Source organism: Micrasema longulum, unplaced genomic scaffold (genome assembly GCF_059751315.1).
Source record: "Micrasema longulum isolate JH-2025_06_02 unplaced genomic scaffold, ASM5975131v1 h1tg002022l, whole genome shotgun sequence".
NCBI lineage: Eukaryota > Metazoa > Arthropoda > Insecta > Trichoptera > Brachycentridae > Micrasema > Micrasema longulum.
In genome coordinates this window covers 247277-272095 of record NW_028279190.1, presented here as the reverse complement: position 1 = coordinate 272095, position 24819 = coordinate 247277, and the positions used below count along the sequence as shown (strand labels likewise).

Below are 24819 nucleotides of genomic sequence, written 5' to 3'. Positions count from 1 at the left end.
ATTGAAATTCAAATAATCAACTTCTAGCAACAAATTTTACAAATTAATCGGAAATTATTTATTTAAAAAATAAATACAGCTGCAAGTGGTGCAAATCGCTCAATTTTTTTTTTTTAATCTAAATTATTAATATTGTTATAGAAAACCTTTATATAGCATTTTTGCATCAAAGGCGCATTACAAAAGAGATGATTAAAAAAAATAACAGTGGGTTCCTAACTGAACTTCTACCTCGTGTTTATTCATTCATGACGTGATAATGAATTACTGCAAATCAATTATAATCTACGCCATTTTTATAAGACCAAGCTCGACAAATTTAGTTTAAATTATTTTGGATAAATAATAAACAATTTACAGATAATAAAAGAAAGAAAGAAAGAAAAAAAACTTTGTTTTTAACCACTTTTTTGCTTTTTCTTTTTTTCTTTTTTTTTCTACCGATCGGTTTTAAAGCTATACAAGCTTCTTTATCAAGGTTTACTTAACTAATAAGTAAACCTCGATAAAGATAATAAATTTAAAAAATAAGTGGTTAAAAACAAAGTTCTTTTATTTATTTTATTATAATAAATAACCACAAAGTTAGTGCTTCAAATATAAAATTTATATTGAAATTAACAGATCATTAACAGTACAAAGAATACACAAATAAAAAAAACAAAAAATGTAAAAAGAGTCGATTTACATTTTCCACAACGGTAAATATCAAGCAGTAAAATTAAATAAACATTCATAAAATTTGCACGATTAGAGATTAAAAGATAAGATATTTTTTGTTTTGTAAAATATTATGTGAAAAGGACTTAAATTATATTGTTATGGTATTTGTTACAATCAATAATGTTTATTTTGTTATTTTTAAGTATTTTTCATACCCTTTTTAATTTGTAGTATATCATAATTTAAATAGTTCTGCTTTTGTAAATAATATTATAGTTTAAAATATAAAAACGTCTTTAAATAAATTTGTCATCTGTATGTCCCTAAATAATTTTTTTTTTTTTAAACTCCTTGGGAATATTGTATATAATTATGTATATGTTTTCAATTTAATAAAAAAAAGAAAAAAAAAGAAAATACAGATTACCTATAATGACAGTTTTAGTGACATCGACATATTACACTGTAAATACTATATTTTTATCAGATCTGTTAAACTTTTAATTTTGTCTTTTAGTTTCAACTATTCATTTTTACTTATTCATATGTATCTACTACCTGTATCTAATTAATTATTGTTAGTTATGAATTTTTACTAAGAAATATAATTGTTCATGGAAGCAGAGAGAGGGGGGAGGAAAGTATAGTTGGAGCTATGCAATGTCTTCTCCCTTTTATGTACTTTTTATTTGATATTTATATTTTTAAATATATTTTTTTTTAGAATTTAATTACCTTTTCCCATCTCCTCCTGCATTTATAATAAATTAATGTGAAATCTGTAATTGGTCTTACTTTTTTTAATTGTTCTTTTGTCCTTGTATTTATATAAAGACTGTATCTATATGTATATGGAAATCTCCTTAATAATTAAATAAATAAATATAGTGTTGAGTTTCCGCAAACCAAGTTTTGTAAAATTTCCATTGAAAATAAACGTAAAAATGTCCCTTTTCAATAAAAAATATAAAAGCGCCATCTATGAATAATTAGTTTCATATTTTCGTTTAGAATCACCATAAAAGTTTTTCGGAATCGTCATTTTACCGGAGTTATATTTTCATAGAAAAAGATTTTGGGAGTTCCCACTGATATATAAAAGAATGCAATAATATATGGCCAAGATTCCATTTCGCATTTAGGTATAATATATATACTCCGACATTCCCAAAGCAAACAGCTTCGTGGAATGTGTTGTGCCCGTGAAACCGGGTCACCATAAATTCCTTCACATTTTGTTTTACGATTCACATAAATCACGTGAAAAAATAAGATAATTCGTTGATGGTTAGTGGTGTTTTCACCACACCTGGCACCACAATCCACCTACATGATTCAATAATTTAATAACTAAACACACATAACTTATTTAACAGAAAAAACATAAAGAATGCTTGATTCATGGTGCACAAAGTAATAAACACATTCTGTCAGGTGCAGAATAAGTTATTAAACTTAAAAAGTGGTATGATTTATAAGCTGCAATTTTAAAATATGTGACACTTGTTACAAATTACAGTGGTTAAAAAAGACAAACATACAGATTTATTCTCAGAGTAATAATTCGCCAGAGTTCTCAATTCTCGAATTCTAAGAGTAGCAATAAAGTTGTCGGCCTCGTGATGTAATGGTCAATAATTTGCTAGAGAAGCCCTTTACTCAAACATCGAAAATTACGAGGCGAATTTATCTCCACACGATTGATTTTTTTTGGATTTTTACCCGACAGTGTTCATCGAGTCGTAAACATTCGTCCAGGGTTCTGGTTCTATTTCACACACAGAGCTGTATTCATCATCCACCCGGACACGATTCATCAAACACTCAATATTTTCTTGAGTCTATTCTCTATCTAACGACTCACAATTGCATTTTATTGTAGTACAGTACAGTACTCGATCAAAATGTATTTATATTGGATATGTGAAGTCTACGAAGTTTGGTACTAGATCTTTACAATACATAGGTTTGAAGGAATTTAATAAATTGCCACAAAAATTTAAAGTATTAATTTCGAAATAGAGAAACAGGACGTGCGAATAAGGAAGATCGGTGTCTTTTTTAATTAGTTTTATTTGTTAATAGAATATTGAATGATTTTTTTAGGTTTTGTATTTCTGAAATAACTCCGCGTGTGACGTCAGAGGTTGTTCTATGACAGTTCTTCTGATTGGTTTGTTTACAGTGACCAAACCGGATATCCTTCAAAGCTCTCATATGAACCAGTGACGTCATTCAAAGTAGTGCGTTTTTATTAAAATATTTTTTGGTACATTTTTAAGAAATTTTACTGTACAATTTAATGCTCTAATTTTTACCGCACTCAAGAAAACATTTTTGTATCCAATTACCCTTAGGGCTGAAGTTCCTCATTGATAAATTATTTTTTCAAGAAGTAGTTCGAATAAATAATGTTAGTTGATCCAAAGAATGCGCATCTTGAACATTAATTTTTTTTACCGTTTTTGCTTGTATATGTAATTTTCAATACTTTTGAAATGATTTTTATGCTTTTTTAACTATTAGTAAATAGTATTAATTTTAATACGCTTTTCATAAATTTTTAACCTGTATTGGGTACATATATTTCGTTAATTTTAAAAAACTTTTTTATTCTTGAATTTTTTTAACATTTGCACTCTCATACTCGTTCAGCTTGTATATACATACAGGATGTTCTTTAAACCTTGTCACATCTGAAACCACGATGATCAGTATGAGCAAGAAGACATATTGGCACATACAAATATTTTTTAGACTGAATAAAATTAAAAATAAAAAAAAACATCAAAAAAGCAAATGGTTGCTTACTTCTGCAAGGGAGAAGCGAAGGAGGCGTGGCCATGTGGTTGACGGTGTATCAGACTTCCCTCCCCCCTCCCCTCCACTCGCTTCGCCCTTGCAGAAGTAAGCAACCATTTGTTTTTTTAAATATTTTACTATTGTAAATTTTATTCATTCTAAAAATTTATTTTAACGTGCTAATATGTCTTCTTGTTCATACTGATCATCGTGGTTTCAGATGTGACAGGGTTTATAGAACACCCTGTATGCATACATGTAATTTTTAAACTTATTAATTATTTTTATTTTTTCTTTTATAGATTGTATTATATATACATATCTATATATTATTTTGAATTCATTTCCATACCTATTATTATTTTTATTTTGTAATTTTTTAAAACTTTTTCATACCCTTTCAATTTTTGTGTATCATAATTTCTATTCTGCTTTTGTAAATAATGTTATAGTTTAAAATATAAAAAACGTCTCTAAATAAATATTGTTATCTGCATGTCGCTAAATGAGTTTTTTTACAAAAACTCCTTGGGAATATTATATAAAATTATATTTGGTATGTTTTCAATTAAAATAAAAAACAAATTATAAAAATTAGTGAAACTCCTGCGCGGGGGAAAAGATTCTTACACACGGCGGACCACACATGCAGTGCACGGATTGGATAACCCGACTACATTTAAACAGTGATTAACTAGGATGCATTCATTATGGAATACATGTAAACCTGCATATTATGTTCACTGGGTCGAGGAATGGTGGTAGGTAGTAGGTAGGCTTTGCAGTGTATATAACTAACATTATTCGTTAATTTATCATTTCTACGTATATGTTAAGTACAAAGAAAAACATGCATATCAATAAACAAAAATAAATAGATTAACAAATTACAACAGGGATGGAGAATACCTTAAATAAAGGAATATGGAAATCCAGGGCTTATAACCTGTCATTTGCTGGATAAAGTGGCTACTTTACACACTGTGTAACATTCACCATTTTGCCTATGTTTGAACATCTATATTTCTTAAATTCCTACATCTGTTGATTTTAGTGAAGTTAATGAACTAAAACCTTTATTGTTGTGAAGAGATTCATATGATTGAATTATTTCACGTACTAGGCAACGCCTGAAAACAATTTTCCAATTTTAAAACTTCTTCTTGGACCAGTTGGTTGGAAAATTGTTTTCAGGCGTTGCCTAGTATGTGAAATATATTAGTCAGATAAATCTCTTCACTTCAAAAAATATCACTGTTCACGTCCTATAATCCAGAGATACGGGAATGCGTTTGTATGAAAAAATCTGCGTTTGCGTTTTCTCTTAAAAAGCTTTAGATTACTGATACAGAAGCAAAAAGTGCAATGTTAAAAGGTCAACAATAACCATACAAAAACAACGGTTTAAAGATAGATAATTAAAATAAAACTATACACATAAAATCAAAAGCGTAAAAGAAAAATAGATCCATAGACAATAAATAGACATGCCTTTTATGGTAATTACCATCTAGGTACAAGTAGCAAACAAAAAACATTCTTATGTAAATCAGTACCACCACATCGTAGTGTAAATAAATTTAATTTTAACATTTAATGTTTTTTACAATATTTAAGTTTGTCCAAATGTTTGTAGATAAAATACTGGATTTCACCCCCCCTTAGACTTCCATATTCCCTTCTTGAAGGTATTCTTCATCCATCCCTGTTGTAATTTGTTAATGTTTTTAAGTTTAATTTTTGGGTCTAAATCGTGAGTAAAAAGATATATATGTTTTAAAAATTGTTTTGGAAAAGGCAATATTGCCGTATATGTTAATAAAATAAAATAAATATAGCGTACTACTCATTGTCATTAAAAATAGATTTTAATTTTAATAATAAGTTTTCAGACGAAATAATGCAATAATTAGGTGAATCTCACCAGCATAAATAAAGGTTTCAGCTCTTTAACTTCACAAACATCAGCAAACTAAAGAATTGAAGGAATATAGATGTTCAAATATGGGCAGAATGGTGAAATGTTAGTGTGTAAAGTGGCCACTTAAACCAGCCAATGACAGGTCATAAGCCCTGTGATGCCTAGACTTATATATTACCTTCTCTAAAATGTTCTTCATCTCTGTTGCAATATGTTAACATTAACAGCTCCCCGGGGAGTTGAATCCAGTTCTTGTCAATTTTGGAAAAACTCAAAATATTGTTGAAAAATTAATGTTAACTTTCGACGCACATCGGTAAGTCTCTTATAGTATTTTGTAGTACGAGCTATATTAAAAAAAAAAACAAATCCCTTTAATCGAGGGCCAGGTATTCCTTCTTCCAGTTCGGGATCGAACGAGCCATGTTACCTCATTTTGTGGGGGCGCCGGCCTGTCATCACTCCTAATGGCCGCGGGCGCATTGCTCGACCGACCGAGACTCTACGAGACAAGGGGTGCGGGTGTACCGCACGACGGGAGTCCGGCGACGGCGACGAGCGGACCCGAGGGGCGCTGCGACGGGTTCAAAAACGCAAACGTCAAAGAAAGATCGAATACGTCAATTTACTTTAAAAAGATTCGAACAGTTCGATCAATATATACACGGTTTTTCAGGGCCAGGCCGCGAAACTCTAGAGGAACAATCCTCATGGTAAGCTTTTACACCTTACAAAACTTTTACAAAAAGTCATTTAAAAATATAAAAAAATTTTCATCGCAAAATGGAGTAAATTTTTTATTTCTTGGACTAGCATCTCTTCCGCAAACCCCTACCCTCCCTAACAAAAAAAAATGCGATAAAAACGTATTTGACCAACGATGCGATGCGCGTCAGACGCAGAAAAGCGGCTGGGTAGGAGAGGCGTAGGGGTTTTGTGGAGGGACTGCTTGTCCGAGAAATGAAGAATTTACTACATTTTGAGATTACATTTTTTAATTACATTTTAGAAGAAAATTGTTAGGATTTTTTTTAAACCTTACCATGAGGAATGTTCCTATGAAGTTTTGCGGTCTGGCCCTGAAAAACCGTGTATAAGATAAGATATTTAGGTGAAACTACTGAAGGGGATAATATCGAATAGCATAATCCGTGAGGCGATATGTATGGGCGAAGGTGTATATATTTTTTTTTTTTTAAATTTTGTAATGTCCTGCCGGTAAAACAACTTTGTGACTACAAATTGAATGTAGATCACTTTGTTAATCCGGAATAAAAAAAGAGTTTTCCACTAGATTACTAAGGGTTTCCCGAATCACAAATTACATCGGAGAACGAACATTAAATTGCGTTATTCCAATGTTGTTCAATGAACACAATGAAATTCAATGTTCCACAAACCATCATTAATACGAAATATCTTTTTTTACGAAATACGCATAAATAATGACAACTTAAACATTTTTTAAAAAAACCCCTTAAACATTTTTTTATTTGAATTTTATAAACAAAGTTTTTCTCAGAACTCCTGTACACTTAACTTAACTCAATTTCGTTAAAAATGGTATGTTGGACAAAAACGAACTAAAGCGACGATACAATACAAATATTGATCAGTTACGTAGGCATTTTGAAATTCTTTACTAGACATTAACAAAATTATGTGGATTTATTTCAAATCGAATAAATTTATTTTTTAAATGTAACCGATAGATTAACTACCGCGTCGCGTCAGGTCTGAGTTAAATTATTACTTTATTTCCGTAGGGAAATAGAGCCATGATTTATTGACAAGTGGGTAACTACACAAATATGGAAGGGAGACGAGCATACAATACACAACACGTGTGTGTTAAAACTCCGACATAAAGTCATGCGCTAACGGCTTCACAGGGCGAAAAGATCGATTGAATTAGCATAAATTAAAGAATGAAAATTCGGAGACGAGAAAGGGTAAAAGCGGTAAATGTTTGTAAATTACAGGTGCGGCCAACTGGGTCCCCACCTCCTTCCTCCCCACTCCATGCTCAGTGGGAACATTCTCCGGAGACATTTAACGTCATTCTGGTAACAATGTCGTAACGTGCGGCTGCGAATCATGGTGCCTTTTTGAAAGAGATAAAAATGATACTATATAGAAGCCTTCGACAAGTGATCCAATAGGATAGTTCTGGGAATATCCTGGAGACACAGCATCACGAATGATGAGGTTCGCAGTGGAATCGAAGTAGCAAAACACCAGATAAAGACCATTTCAGAAATGAGTACTAGTTAAAGAGGTCTTCTATATGAGGTAATAGAGGTGATGTTTGAGGGGACAAACTACAGATCAATGTAATAAGATGGAGCAATGCAATTCTGTCCATACAATATCCATTATTAAATGAGGAACTTTAGCCCGACGGAAAGTTGGACACATTTTTTTTCTTACGCGTGGTAAAAATTAGAGCATTAAATATTAAAGCAAGGTTTCTTAAAAATGTACGAAAAAAAATAGTAAATATATTTTAACGTAAACGAACTACGTTGAACGACCTCACTAGTTCATATGGATCTACCGACGATAAGAGAAATGTGCAGTATTTCCGGTTCTTCTCCTGAAGAGTTTTGAGTGGTTTCCTCTCCACATAAGCAAATGCTGAGAAGTTCCTGATTGGCCCACATTAGTATATCCCTCCTGATCCCAACAGTTTAGATAAATTTAAAGAAATTTAAATGCAGAAAAATCCACTTTTGAAATATAAACCTTGTTATAAGCAAGGTAAATAATAAAGCAACTCCTATATAAAAAAAATATAAAAAAATATTAAAGTTAGTATATGACCTTCCCTATCTAACTGCAACAAGAGAACTTTTTAAACAAACTAAGCAATTTTTTTTTTTTTTTTTTTGTTTATTTTTCCATACTGTTACATATTATGCATGTATTAAATTACATATTTTATACATTATATTTATTAAACATTAGAAGAGAAAAAGAGAAAAAATACATATTCTAAAAATAAACATAGCCTTAAATTTGGAAAAAATGCCCACAAAGACTTAAACGTCTGAGCGTGGGCCATTCCTTTTTTATTGTTTTTGGTGAATTTTTTGGTATACAAACACAAATATGACAACGCCATTAAAAATCATACAGAAATAACAGGAAAATGACATAAACAATGTAATTAAGACATCAAAGTTTAGAATATGCTGTTGTACGACTCTTTCACAATAGGTGTATATCTGTATTAAATTAAATATAACTGAACTCTTTCAACTAGAATCATGAAAATTTATCCATAAATTAGCCACTAATGTAATTGTAAACGAAGAACTAAAACTTGTAAAAAATTGTAGTCAACATGGACATAATACGAGAATATCAGACAAATACTATATACAACGTTCTAAAACAAGACAAGGACAATCAAGACTAATGAACCAGGGACTGAAATTATACAATAAACTACCAGACAAAACTAAACAAAAGACTCAGACAAACTTTTCAAAAGATGTAAAAAATATTATTTTGAACAACAGAGTATGAATGAAAAATGTTTATATTATTTTTTTGTAAAATGAATGTAATAATCCGTAAGGGTTAATAAATAAATTTTCAAATATAAAAAAATAGTATATTGACAAATAGAGAAAAATAAAAAAAATACTGAATTTCCCCATTGATGTTCAAAACGATTATTATTTAATTTTTTAAAACGTGCTTTTTCGAAACTTAAGGATAATCATGTATACATTCAATTTTGTGAGTGAAAATTTTAAATTCTAAGAAGTTAACATAATATTGCAAGACAGATAGATTTTATTTTTTATTTTACAGACGAAAAACCGTCTAAAACGAATGTTTCTTGAAAATGCCTAGATTTACATACACCATTTTTGAAAACGTTTTCTATATCTGTTGGACATAATATATCTTATTTATTCCCCAGGGGGATGAAATTCAGTCCTTGCCTGCTAACATTTGAAGATACACATATTTCTAATACCTATCATGTATACCGTTTCGAGGCGATTACTTTTTAGCGATCGGTAACAGTCAGATATAAATACTCGCAGATATTACACCGTATCAAGACAAAAATAGATAATTCCTAGAAGCGACAAGCCGCTTCACAAGCTACAAGCAGCTAGCAACTGGGTAAAAAAATACGATATTTACAAATAAACGAATTATGGGCCAATTATAGTTTTCTATATTTTGAACCGGGTTGCGGTCCCGTGGTAGTATTGTGGACTCACGGACCAAAGGTCCCAGGATCAATTCCCACTCTACCGCAACTCGATTTCCATTTTTCCAGCACAAGTTATTTACGACTTTTAGGAAATGGTCTGAAAATTTAAATATTTGAGTAAATAATAAGAACTCTAGTATTTCTCTTTTTATTTTATTTTTAAATAAAATATTTATCTAAATACAATGCCAAAAAAAGCGTACACGTGAGAAGCCACTCAGTATATAAATAACACAATAATTATAAAATAGAACATATTTTATGAAAACATTTTCTTTTTTATTATTCGACATTGAAAATCTTATCGCCTTCCAAACGCTCTCGCGGCCGTATTATCTCGCGTATTTACATACAAAATACACGTGAAAAACTCTTTTCTCTTGCCGCGAGAGCGGTTCAGAGTAACACCCCTGTAGCTCAATCACAAATAACTATCGACGTGCTAATCAACGTGATAACAATTTCTCACCATGGTTGTTTATCGTATTCGCAATCACAATGCAACATCCGTGAACACCTAATATAAAGTGTCAAAATATTTACTTTATTTAATTGTAATTCTATGTTCTGCTAAAAATAGCCAGACCGCTTTAACACAAAAAACTGCAATAATCACCTTCTAAAAATAGTGTCGATAAAAAAAAACGGCATTTCGCAATTTGCAGAAAACACATACAGCACTAGAAAAATCTTGCGGTACTTAAAAAGTCATTAAAACTGGTCAATTACATAATTAGATTCTTGTTTGCAATACAAAAAAAACGAATGTATTCATGGTTTATCATTGGTCAAAGTCAAAAACATTCCAACTTTTGTATAGATTTTATTATTTTATACTTTTCTATGGCTGGCTGCTTGCTGCATAACTACGTTCAATTACAGTGGTGAATTACATTACAGAACACCCAGGCTGGGAAAAATCACATTCACCGGGAATCGAACCCAGAACCTTCCGTGTGTGAGTCAAGCGTCTTGACCACTACACCACGGAGGCCGCTGTGAAAATTGAACTTGATTAGAAGAAAAAATTGAATGCATATTCTGCTTTTCATACAGCAAACTTAATTTTACTTGGTAGATAAAATGGAAGATAAATGTTTACTTCCAGTTGTAATCGGGGCCCAGATCAGCATTCCCCCTATTTTTTTCAGAGAAAATAATTATAACATGAAAGTATACAAAAAAAATAATTACGTAAAAAAAGAAAGAAATAGGTAGTTAGATTAAATTATAATTATTATATGTATTTAAGGTTCTAGCAATTTCTTTATAGTTGTTTAGAGTGAATATTATATATCGATTTCAGAAGAAAAAAAAAGTTGTAAAAATTAAGGATTCTCATTATTGAAACGCAGCACATAGATAGGCGAGACGGCTTTTCCTCTCACGCGACATTTTGTAAAACTAAACAAGAGGCCTTAATATTTTATAACCAGTTGTTTACAGTAGACGATAGTGTGACATCTGCGTGCTACTTGTTTTTCTGAAGTCCTGGTAGAAGCAAAGCTCCTTATCGTGTTATTTCAAAGATAGCCAAGATTTATATATGCCGCCACTTTCTCACCAGGGCTGGTATTCCAAACGCTCTCGCGGCCGTATTATCTCGCGTATTTACATACAAAATACACGAGTTAAACTGTTTTCTTGAGCTGCGAGATAGATTCATAGTAGCACCCCTGTAGCTCAATCACAAATAACTATCGACGTGCTAATCAGCGACGTGATAACAATTTCTCACATTTCATACTCACAACAATAAAAACACAATCACTAGTAAATTCACACAAAGCACAAATTCTTCTTACATCTTGTTGTACTGTTAGATAGTTGTTTCATATATTGTGTTGTGTACGTAATTGGTGCTGTGTTAGGTTTATTTTTTGTTCGTAATATTGTCTAGATTTATATTAACATAGCACTGTGTGCACAACATTAAATTTAAACAAATAAACAAATATTACCTTCTCTCAAATGTTCTTTATCTCTGTTGTAATATGTTAATACTTTTTTATCTTATACTTAGTTTTAATATTTTATATATATTTATATTTTCGACACTTGATACTTGTGGAATATTTACACACATGTCCACCCTCATTCCAATATAACACCCACTCACCCACCCTCTCACTCACACAAATACACTAGTATGTATTGTACGTGTATTTAATGTATTTCTAAGGATATCTGTCATTGGTTTTGTTCTCTGTATATTTTAGTTGTTATATTTTTGTTACATGTATTACTGTTGATATCCCCAATAAATAAAAATATTTAAAAAATTATAGCTTGGCACAAAAAACGCTACAAGGATGTATGAAAGCATGCACATTGTGTACAACGTACACGTATGTCAACACCGCTGGAAAACAAAACATTGCAAAAAATAAAATGGTCGTTCTGTTTTTAATACAAGCTGTAAAACATAAATGGACGTTGTGTCATCCTCAAATATAAGTTACATCAGGTGTTTGTGCATGGCGGAACATCTGTACAAACGAATGTACGAAATTCCTTCGCAAAGGCGGGAAAATCGAGTCTAATTTTAGCCGACTCGATAGTGATAAATAAATAAATCATTAGACTCGGCGTTAGTTCATTTGGAGGGTGGACGGAGGCGATACAGGATGACAAATATAGCAGTGACCGACCGAAACTTCGGCTCAGCCGATACCCGCGCTTGGATTGCGTGCGGTTGTACTCGGGTGCATCTTACGGTTCGTGCCGCATGACTTGTGATTTGTATTCATTAAACATATATCGATTTCAGTAAAAATCTATGACCTTTAGTTTGTTTTGGTTTACTATTAAATATATTTTTTAAATGGCACAATAGGGAAATACTCGTATCACATGTATGAAATGGATTTAAAATAATTAATTGTATTTTCAAAATCAATATGGATATTGTGGAGAAATGTTTTCATATATAAATGTCAAAAAGAAATTTGATAAAAATACGTTGCAAGAAAAATGCGACGTTTTTGGCCATGGTGGTTGTGACATCGAGATTCGCGATATTGTTCTGAACAAATTTAATGGCCAGGAACAAATAAACATGAATCGTGACGTATTAGGGGCGTGGCCAATGGAATGACCGTTTTTGCGGGAATCCAAAATTACAAATTTGAAAGTATATTTTATGCTACTAATAATTAGCAAATATTTTTTTTTTACTGGACAGTATTTCATAGACCTTTATTACATTAAAAATGCTTAAATAAAAGTGATATTTTCCTGTTATGGATATTAGATAAACATCAAACTGATTTTAGGATTTGTTGACTATTATACTCGTAGTTAGTGGTTATTATTATAACATATAATTCAAATACATTTTCATTAAAAAACTTCATAAAATTATAAAATAAACACCAGTTTTTATTATATACATTTAAAAAAAACTTATATTCTTATAATTGTTATTACCTTATACTTAAATGTTTTAATTTAAATTCTTTTATTTACATAATTATATAAAATCATGATTTACAACCCCTGCGTACACTTGTATATAACATAGAAAATGCAGTTCCACCAAGAAATGTCAGTAGAAAAACTCGATATTTATATAATCACTTTGTAAAGCGCCCTTGAGGTATTATATTACGAAAATGGCGCTTTATAATTTATCCATATTAATAATATAATGCAGTGTTGTATAGTATTGTATACATAGTGGTATAGTGCGGCTGCGTGCATTAGTAATTGTTTTGCCGCACGTTTGTTGGTTTAGTGTGGATTTGTCTAAGGTGGGTCGGGCAGAACCGGTTTGGAGATATTCGGATGGCCATGCACCACCATCCACCGCTATGGCGGAGCTGGCCACACAACACCGACGGCCTCCGAACCCATACTATATTGTAGTCACCAGTCGCTAGTTGCTAATAGGCTTGGCAATTATTTTTATTTTATTTCATTAGCGCGAGAATATTGGCATGCTAATACCCATATTTTATCAACGAGGAAGTTCAGTAGTTTTTTAAATTTATTTTATTTGTTAATAGACTATGAAACTAAGTCAAAAATATTTTTTTTTAATTTTTATATATCGTATTACCAGCGCTACGATTTTTTAAAGTTTTGTATTTCTGAAATAACTCCGCGTGTAACGTCAGAGGTTCATTTCCGCTTATTCTCATTAATTCTTCCCATTGGTCCAGAAGCGACAAGCAGACCGGAAATCTTCCATAGCTCTCAGATCATAGGTTGATTCACATGAACCAGTGACGTCATTCAAAGTAGTGCGTTTTTATTAAAATATTTTTTATTATTTTTTCCGTACATTTTCAAGAAACTTCGCGTTACAATTTAATGCTTTAATTTTTATCCCGCGCAAGAAAACATTTTTTGTATGCAATTTCCCATAGAGCTGAAGATCACTATAACACAGATAAAAATATCGGAAATGGATTTAGAAAAAATAATCGTATTTTCAAAATCGATACGGATATTGTGGAGAACTGTTTTCATACATAATTTTAAAAATTTAATTGTTACAAAATGTCAACAAAAAAACGCGACATGTTTGGCTTTGACAATTGTGAAGTCAAGATTCGTGACGATGTTCCACATAAATTTAAACGGTGACTAACTAAGTTCCAGATTGAACCGAATCGTGACGTATTAGGGACGTGGCCGAAGCAATGAACCGTTTTCGCGGGAATTTTAAATTATTATAAAAATATTTTTTATGCTACAAATAATTACATTTTTATTTATTTTACTCGACAGTTTTTCATAGACCCCTATTTTTTCGAATTCCAACTAAAAACATATTTTATGTATGTTTTTTTTAAATAGTGAAAAAAAAGAGTTACATTTTTCAGTTTTTATTTCATATTTTAGTTTAAGTGGACAATATGCAACATCGGGCATTGAAAGGTTGAAAAATACAAGAATGTAAGGAAAACAAGAAATTAAAGTTGCGGAAACAATTATAACTTTAAATCCTAAAAATAAAAACAAAGAAATCACCCTTTGAACTTTAGCTAAATTACACTTTTGACAGAATACGTGCAACTGACTTTTTTTCCAAATTTTATCAATAATTTTTACTCTAGTGGCGACTTTTTAAAATAAATTATAATGGCTAGTATGTATACAATATAATAAACTAGTAGCCGAGTGCTAAACATGTTTGAACTCACTTTTATACACCGATTATCGGTATGTAGCAAGCGTCTACATTGAGCATTATAGGGTTAAAAAAAAGAAGAAAAAGCTACAATACTGAACAAATAACGTGTGTAAAAAAAAAATGTTCGCCCAGTCACTTCCGCACGCACCGCCATGAATATTATTTTGCCGAATATTCGGTATTCGCGGCATCTCTAATCATAACATACAGGTCGCTCTCAGACGCTCTCGACTCTACATCCTGCTCCACTCTGCATTGTAGATACAATATAATTTTTAATATTTTTTTATTTTATTTAGTTATTTACTAAGAGACAGTTTATTACGCATTATTTGAGACATAAGTCCCAATTCCATGGGAATTAAAGTCCTGTGTCGGGTTAGGACGAGCAATCAGTTGACACAGCCACATGATAATATCATCACAAATATTTTATAGGATCAGAAACATAACAATAAAAAAAACAAATACATGTCACATCAATATGGTAAACAGTAAACTCAAACATTCGGAAAATCAACAAGGAGTTTCGAAACTCAAATCCTTCCCACTAAGGAAAATCCAGTTCTTAACCCCTCTCATGAAAATAGTTTTTGTCCTTGGGAGCTTAATACGCTCATCCAAAATATTAAACACTATCGGTGTGATAAAGGAGAGATGTCTCGTACCCAAAACCCGTACAATTTTTGGGTATGACATAATTTGTGCTCTGGGAAAACCTCGTGCGAACATTTTGCTGAGACCTCTCCTCACTCTTCGACCAGAAGTGTGCAAGTGCTTCTTTTAGGTACAGTTGTCTCATATCCAGCACTTTCGTGTATTGGAACAACTGTTCTGACGGGTGTGTTGGAGGGCACCGGAATATTATTCTCAATAATAATTTATGTGAAATAATGAGAGGCTTTAAGATGGATGCCGCACAACCTCCCCAGCCAACTATTCCACATGTTGCAGTGGATTAAAACAGATCAAAGTCCACGCTTCTGAGAGTGTAGAGTATTCTCGACTGCGCGTACATATTAATCAAGTCGAGGACATTTACCTCGATCTTCGTTTGAGAATAACATCTTCTCGGGAAATGTCACCGGGTATTCCGTAAAACAACGGAATTTCCATAATTGGATTCGCACCTGTCCGATATGGAGTTTCGCGTAGAAGACGTTGTCGTTTTAGTAAACGACCGTTCTAAAAATAGACAATGACGCCGTCAAAACGTAATCATGAATGACAAAAATGTGCGGCGAATAGAGACAAAATCGTCTTTGTAACAGGAGCGCATAATGGCCGCGTGGGAAGGCGGGCCAATGTGGCGCCGAGAGTGCCCGGTACAACGTACAACTTTACTAGCTGTAAGGTGCGAGACGCATCCGCAGTCTCCAGGAAACCATACCTACTGCGGGGCCTCGATTATGATGGGAAGATAAAGACTTCACTCGAGCGATTACAAAGATGCACTACCGGCCCCACCTTCAAGTTTTGGGTAAGTACATCGATATAAAACAAGAGGAAGCGTACGTCACGGTACAATTATCTACGCACTAAAATGGCATAGCTTCAAAATGACGTCATAGTTAAAGATAAAATTCCCCCGACCGATTACGAAGATACACTACTAATTTCCTTCTTTTGCTTCCCATCTCCTTGTTTTGTGCATATTTCTTTTATTTTAAGTTATAGTACACTTATTTTTATATAGTTTAAACCGTCGTCGCTTTATTTTAATATAATTAAATAATAAATGTTATTCGATGGCAGTCCCTACTATTTATATACATACATTTTTTATAGTTTCTATTTATAATTATTTAACCTGTACATCCGTTTGTAATATAAATAAATAAAATAAATATCTGTCGATTCTTTCAGTAGCATTAATTGAAATTTGAAATAAAATGTATTCGCCCACACACAGGCCAGCCTTTGTGGGATTTTTTTGTTTGTTTATGTAATAGTGTATAATTTGTAACTTATGTATGCGTATTGTAAAATGCAAAAAAAATATAATGAATAAAATGAAAATATAAAGAAATCGAAGGCAATATTTATTTTAGTTTTACGTTTGTTGATATTTTGAGTCATGAAAGAATATCATCTCGCAGTGTAATAAAGTCACACGTTCCTAATTATCTTGAGAATCTTATTATCATCAACAATGCTGGAATGATACAAAAATGCTGTTTGTAATATCTGACCCTTAAAAGCACGACGCATACACACGGTGCGTGGGCTAAATCCTAGGAAAATTCAAGAGTTTGAAAAAACAATCATGTGACCAAGTAATCGGTGGAGATAGCAGCAGGCCATTAAATAGTCTCCGGCTAAAGTGGCCCGGCAGGACGATAAGGAAGGTCCGCGCTCCGTACAAGGACAAGGAGCCGAGGTCGGACGGTTCCCAGAGAAATCCTCGCGCTTTATCAAAGGGTTAGTGAATGAATAATCCGACGCGACGAATCCATTAGCCGGCGACTCCAGAAGAGGAAAACGTCGGAGACAACAGAATCACTAAGATGTTTGAAATATGTTTCCGTCGTGGGTCCGCGGCTGAGAGATAGCGACTCGCCCGGCCAGAGAGGTGAATGAAAAACTAAAAAATCTGATTCGTACTGTGCTTTCGAATGTTTCATAACCCTGTGTTAGTGTAAAGATATAATTTACGATATAAAGCTGATTCTAAACGTAAATATGAATTTTACAAAACTTGGTTTGCGGAAACTTTACACTATATTGATTGTAACAAATACCATACCAATATAATTTAATCCTTTTCACAGAATGGTGTACAAAACAAAAAATATCAATTTTCCCTTTAATTCCGATTTGCTTAAATTTTTTATCGTTTTGAGGTTGGCACGTTTTTTTTAAAGGCCTATTCAAAATACAAGAGAGAAATAAGTCGATTTTGAAGTCAAATTAAATTCTGACATAACTGTCAGTTTCCGAAACGAGGGGCTTGATGCAAAAAATAATGTCGCTAGATTCTGCACTATTAACATATAAGAGTATCTAAATCTAGTAAATATAGCTTGATTAAAATGACAGCTGTTAACACTGTGACTAGTGATGGGAAAGTACTGATCAAATAGATTGTATCAGTTTTTTCATTCAAATATGAAACTCTACGAAAATTGATATAAAAACGAAAAACAAGCCTACTATAGTGTTTTTAGGACAATTATTTACCAAAAAAAAAGACATTGTATAATTTTTTTCATGAACAACATTAAATGAACTATTTTTTTATTCGATCGATTTACATTGATCAATTTGTCCCATTTTGCAAAAAATGAACCTGTAAGAACGTCATTAATAATTAGGTTTATTTTTTATTTTTTTTGGTTTTAAAGCTGATTTTATATAATTATGTTTACTACAAAGTTATGTCGTCACTTTTGCTGACAAATGTCATTCTAATAAAGCTATATTTTAAGGACTATAGATGGATACAGCTTTAAAAAACGCATCTAATGCCATTAAAAACGTAAATATAAAAAGTAAGATAAAAAAAATTTAAAAAGTAAAATCTCAGATTAAAAACATTGATTGGCTCTACTGAAAAAAGTCAAATTTCGATTTGTGGCCCTTTTCAATATAAGCAGGGATTTATCTTCAATTTTATCTACAAAATAAAATGAAGTTTTCTGTATGAAAAGCAGAATATGCATACGATTTTTTCTTCTAAACATGTTCAATTATAGGTTACCGACGAAGATACTTTAAATGTTCACGCAAATATGCTCATTTTTGTACACAAATGTCGGTTTTTAGTTAAGACTGTCGAAGATAATTCTGTTAACTTCCCATTGTAATCGGGGCCCTGCCGATAACCAATTGTTAATCTTTGTTTTTAATTTTTGCATAAAATAGTAAGATTCAATATGTTCATGTACTTGTAATTTTCTCTAACTGAACGGTTTGGGTAGGTAGGAAAAAATTGCCTTAAGGCAATATGCCAGCCTTTATGTGTATAACACTCAGACATAGGGAAATATTTAAACTGCCTTTGTTTTCAAATAATGCTACATACCACACACCTATGGCCCACATGTGTCGGGAATATAATATATACTGCCGAAATAATAAAATTGTCATTTTTCATGATACTCTCTCAGCTTTTGCGAATAATCTCTTAGGAATAAGTCTTATTCAATAAGTACACACGTACAACTTATTTGTTATTGCATTGTATCCTGTATAAAAAAAAATATTAAAAAATATGTATGACAACTTAATGTATAAATCTATTTTGTGTAAATCTATAATTGAAGATATTTATTATGCATGTAAAATTGTATCGACGAATGCTTTCAAATTGTATGTTTTCTAGTAATCATTTTTCTTTTTTTTATTTATTCATTTATTAGTTTATACATACAATGTTACAAAAATGGCACAAAAAACACTCTGGCAAATTCCGCTTGTACTAGGAGTAGGCTCAGTATATGAAGGGTCGGCAAGCCAGAAATATTAATACGCCTAATGTTGCAATCGGTTCCTATATGGGCAAATGCCTGTTCTAAGAAACCGATTTGTTGCGGCAAATATGGTTTTCTAATATGTTTCCTATAAATAAAAACAATATTGAAGAAATAAAAAAACAGTTACAGCCCAAAAGAGAAGAAAAGAAAAAAAATACAGTTTACATTAAATGTAAAAATATAAAGCATACATACTTCATACATACATATACACATACATACATATATACACACATATACATACATATATATATACACGCATACATACACAATATATATGCACATGCGAAAATACAATAAATTCTTCGATTCCTTACTTCCAATGTCTGTCAACCAAATTTTTTTATTTTTTTTCAATACTGATGGTTTATCAGATTTCCAAAATGACGGTATCAGGTTGTATAGTTTAGGTCCGTTATATAGAAATGTTTTTTGGAATACCTAGTATGTATCTTTATTGAATTACTTAATAAAATAAAATAAAATAAATATAAGCTGTATATGTGTATAAAGTGTTAAATAAACCAATATACCGATTTATTTTTTCTGAATCTACCGATATTAGCTTGATGGAGGTTGGCAACGCTGCTAGTACCTCAGTTTCCACAAAAATGTCGATTGCGATGGTTGCGCTTAGGGCGGCCGAGGAGTGCTAATTACTGTATTTATTTAGAGCTCAACGGTTGAAATGTACATATCTAGCTTTCTCCAATAAAAATAGAGAAGGAGACGCGGTTTCCCCGAGACTGGGACGGATAAGGCGTGCGGTTTGACCCCGAGCCGCGCCGCCGACCGCCACTAGTTAGCGGGAATGACGACAGGTGCCGCGGCGCGCGCTGGCGCCTGCGCCCGCACTTGGCGCCGGCCGCGCGCTTCTGCTGCGCCCCGTGCCCTCGTGCGTCGTGCGAAGTACAGTAAAAACACCGATATTCACTTATTATCTATAATATTAATACTCCCGAATTGATTGATGCGTCTGTCGCTTATAATTGCACCTTGTGCATCGTTTGCAGTACACTAGTACCAAGGTGTCATCACAGAATATATAAAAAAACGAGAAAGAACCACGACCATGTATAAATGGCAGGAAAATTGGGATAACTCAAATAAAGGAAGATGGACGCACCGTATTATGAAAGATATAAGAGTATGGGTAAGAGAGACCCCACGGTGAAACATCTTTCCGAATGACCCAGTGCCTTACAAGTCATGGAGTATTCTATAAATATTTGGAAAAAATCAAAAAGGCCGAATCAGAAGGATGCATGTACTGCAATGAATCACAAGACGATGCAGAACTCACGGTGTTTGATTGCAAAAAATGGAAAAAAAAGAGAAAACTTATAACGGACCTGGATATACCCGAAAGACTGACTCCAGATAATCTTGTAGAAACAATTGGGCTCTTATAAAACTTTTTATGGAAAATATAATGGAAGTAAAAGAAAAAGATGAGATGTCACAAGCGGAAGTATAGACAAACTGCAGGCAGAGGTGAGGTCGCGAGGCGGGCACCGGTCAGCAGAGAAGAAAAAGGGTGGGTTTTAGCCGGTGTGAGTCCGGCACTACTCAGGCTATCTGAGTGTTTATAATGGATTTCCCATCAAAAAAAAAAAAGTACTCTGTAAAGTAAAGAGCTGCACAACACGCTGGAGACCGAGACGTTCACGTGTACCGGCTGATTAAACTATGCCTATCATAAACACTGATATTTACTTTATCTATAGTATTAATACTCTAGAATTGATTGATGCGTCTGTCCCTTATACTTGCACCTCGGGCATCGTGTGCAGTACAATACACTAGTACGGCCGTGCCGGGCCGCACAACACGCCGGAGACCGAGACATTCACGTGTACCGGCTGATAAAACGATGCCTATCATAAACACTGATATTTACTTTATCTATAATATTAATACTCTAGAATTGATTGATGCGTCTGTCCCTTATACTTGCTCTCGGGGATCAAATCGAGCTTTACAAAATTGTAAATAACAAATTTGATTCCCCAAAACTAATTCATCTACTTGCTTACCGTGTCCCCTCCAGACCAACTAGACTCTGATATTTTCTATATTCGTTACATTAAAACTAATCATCGGAAACATTCTACCATCCCTCGTATATGTGAAACATTTAACAAGAATTTTATTAGTCTTGATATATTTAACTCTCCATAAAATAGGTACAGAAGAGAACAAATAGGCTTGATTCAGAATATTAGGGAATGAACGTTTCGTCTCTTTTGTTGCTCTTTATCATTAAATCAAATGCAATTTTCCACTCCTACTTTCCCTCATTCATCCTTTACCACTCCTTATCAATTTCCTTCTTTTCCTTCCCACTATCTCATTGTTTTGTTCATATTTCTTTTATTTAATAAAATATAATATATTCTTTATATGGTTTAAACCGTCTAAACTAAAAGTGTACACACATACTCGACATTAGACGATTGTCAAACTGCGACAGCAAATGTCGCGAGTTGCTAAGTTACTTTTAAATAATTAAGCAGCTTTTTGACTATCCTTATTCACGGCTGATTTAAGTGACCACTTTAAAGACTGTGTAACATTCACCATTCCACCTATATTTGAACATCTATATTCCACCTATTGACGTTGACCAGACAATGACAGGTCATAAGCCCTGTGGATGCCTTGACTTCTATTTTCCCTTCTCTAAAATGTTCTTCATCTCCGTTGTAATACGTTATTTTCAATTTTTAAATTAAATTTTCTGTATGAATAATACAATATTCATTCTTTTTTTTATAAACATATTTTATTACAGGTTACCGTCGAAGATACTTTAAATAGACAAACAAATATACACATGATCGTACATAAATATCGCTTTTATGTTATACCGTCCCGAATACAGTTGTGTGTGAAACAGTACCAGAACCCTGAACGATTGATTTCGGCTCGATGGCCGCTCTCGGGAAAAATCCCGAATGAGGAATTTGAGAGGAGATAAGTCTGCCTCGTAATGTATGCTTGAGGTCCCGGGTTTGATTCCCGGGAAGGTCAACATTAAATAAATATCGATTAGAAAGGTGGTTCTTCACCGCAATATTTTATGTTCCTGGATTAGCACCTGAAGCGTAAGGCTGATTACCTTACCTTCGTGTAACAGATGGTCGAAATACGCCGAATTTAGTTCACAAATGCACTGCCCTATGTACCACTGGTGTGAAAGGGGAACGATGATGATGGTCTTTAAAAAACAAACGGCATTTTTTTTTTCACACTTTGAGTAGGAACTTTTGTATTTCTATTTTTAAATTTCGACGCATCGTAGTTTTCCATGATAAAATGTCATGTGTGACAGTTGACAGTAAAAACGTCAAAGGGAGAACGCTGTCATTTCATTCGATGGCTTCAATCTGCTGCCAAAATTTGCGCTTGCAAATTGAAAGACTATTATCGTATTTGTATGTATTTAGAATTTAGACGTTGCCGGTACTTGGTTCGCACATAATGCAAAGGCGGCTTCAGTGGTATGGAGACAGAACGTCAGACAGCGCTATCATTCGGAAGGTCGCTACAAATGGCAGTTCGTAGTAAGATAGAGCCGATGGAAAGTAGAAATGGCAAGGAGAGTATAGGCGGTACACGGCTTGCGCACGATGGAAAGGAGTCTTCGGTTACGTAGAAACGAAAACGTCAGACGATGCTATCATTTGGAAGGTGGCTACAAATAAATAGTGGTTTCGTAGTAAGGGGGGACGAGTATCGGCGGTGTCTAGCTTGCACAGGCGGCTCCAGTAACACGGAGAGAGAAACGTCAGATAGTGCTATCATTCGGAAGGTCGCTACAAATGGCAGTTCGTAGTAAGATTGAGCCGATGAAAAGTAGAAACGGCAAGGAGAGTATAGGCGGTACACGGCTTGCGCATAATGGAAAGGCGTCTTCGGTTACGTAGAAACGGAAACGTCAGACAGTGCTATCATTCGAAAGGAGGGTACAAATGGTGGTTCCGTGATAAGAAGCGAGTGTACGAAGTACCCGTCTCGCACGTCGAGGTGGCTACAGGTGGAGGTTCCGTAATGAGAAGCGAGGAGGAGGAGGGAGAGTACGGGCGGTACCTGGCCACTCGGACTGTGCTATCATTTAAAAGGTGGCCACAGGTGGCGGTTCCGTAATGAGGAGAGCACGGGAGGCAGTACCTGGCTTGCACAGGCGGCTCCAGTGCCAAGGGTTGCAGCACGCGCGCAGCCGGCAGTCGGGCAGCGCGCGCAGCTCGTGCGCGCGGAGGTCGCGCTCGGGCCAGCGCCACGCGCGGCACGCGGCCAGCGCGGCGCCGGCGGCCGGCGGCGGCACGCACGCGCCGCCCGCGCCCGCCGCCAGCGCGCGCAGCTGCGGCTCCGTGAGCCGCTCCAGCAGCGCGCCCGGCTCGGCACCGCCGCGCGCCGCGCGCAGCAGCCGGCGCAGCAGCCTGCGTCTGCCGAGGTGGAACATCTGGCCGCATCGCCCGCCCTCCACCCTGCCCAGCCGCCCGCCTATCCCGCCGGGGCCATGGCCGCACTGCCCGCCGGACACCGCGCACTCCTCGCCGGACGCGGCCGTGCGGTGACCGCGGTCGCCTCCGATATGTGATCTGACTGGCGCCGGAATATGCCCGACGCGCGACGTCTGATATGCGCGAACTACGACGAAACTTCGGACGGAACGAATACAAAACACAGGCACTTTGATAAATATGTACGGTTGATCATTTTACGATTATAAGGCCACAACGGGGAAACACGCCACCGGTAAATAGCTAAACAATATTGCTGACACTCCGCATGCACCCGCCCCGACCGACATTGCGACTGAACTGACCAACTGACGTGAAGTACGCGAGGACCGAGAACCGAGAACGTCGCAACAACTGGTTTGTAATTCTCATCACCGTCGCTAGAGCGCGATACTAGATAGGGGCCGCGTTTCTAACTCACATCGAGCTTTGGCTGATTCAATTCGATAATAAAATTATTCTCGAATGTAATTTACAAAACTGGGTATTAAAATATTATTTTCTGATTTCAATAAATTAAGGTTCGTTGAATCTATTTAAAATTAAGCTTATTACTTATTTGTCGTACAACTGTTATACCAACAGCAAGATAATTATACTATTAATAAATAAATAACTAATTTTTTGATAAATTAAACTTACCGACATATTTAATTTATTCATATGTTTTGCTTACAAACTATAATTAATTATAAAAATAATTAGCCTCACTGGGGTTTCCCGTGCCGAGGACACTTAACAATATACTTTTTTTTTTTTAATTACATTTGAGAATAAACAAAGAAGACGATCTTAAAAAACGAAGATAATTAACAAATATTCAGACAGTTTTGAAAACAAGGTATTTATGTACATCTATATTATTTATATTACAAAACACACAATGAAAATAACAAAAACCTTACATAAGCTATACACTTGTGGAGCAGTTGATTTAATATTGGTATGGGCGAATGAGACAATCCAATTTACTTCTACCTAGCTCCACTATCCATTTTTTTATAGCCTTTTTAAACATTTTCTGGTTAGTAATTGTTTTATTATCATCATTATTA

At 34.2% G+C, this 24819-nt stretch overlaps 1 protein-coding gene across 1 annotated transcript in view; it reads right to left on the bottom strand.

Annotated features, from left to right (window-relative positions):
- Nucleotides 1–24202, bottom strand: part of LOC148273262 (SMAD family member 6-like) — a gene marked incomplete at its 3' end in the record, with an annotated part of 42760 nt that extends 18558 nt beyond the window's left edge. Inside the window, exon 1 of the mRNA XM_088238945.1 lies at nt 23412–24202. Coding sequence (XP_088095071.1) covers nt 23412–23703 — 292 coding nt within the window. The remainder of the gene's footprint in view (nt 1–23411) is intronic.
- Between the last annotated feature and the right edge of the window lie 617 nt (nt 24203–24819).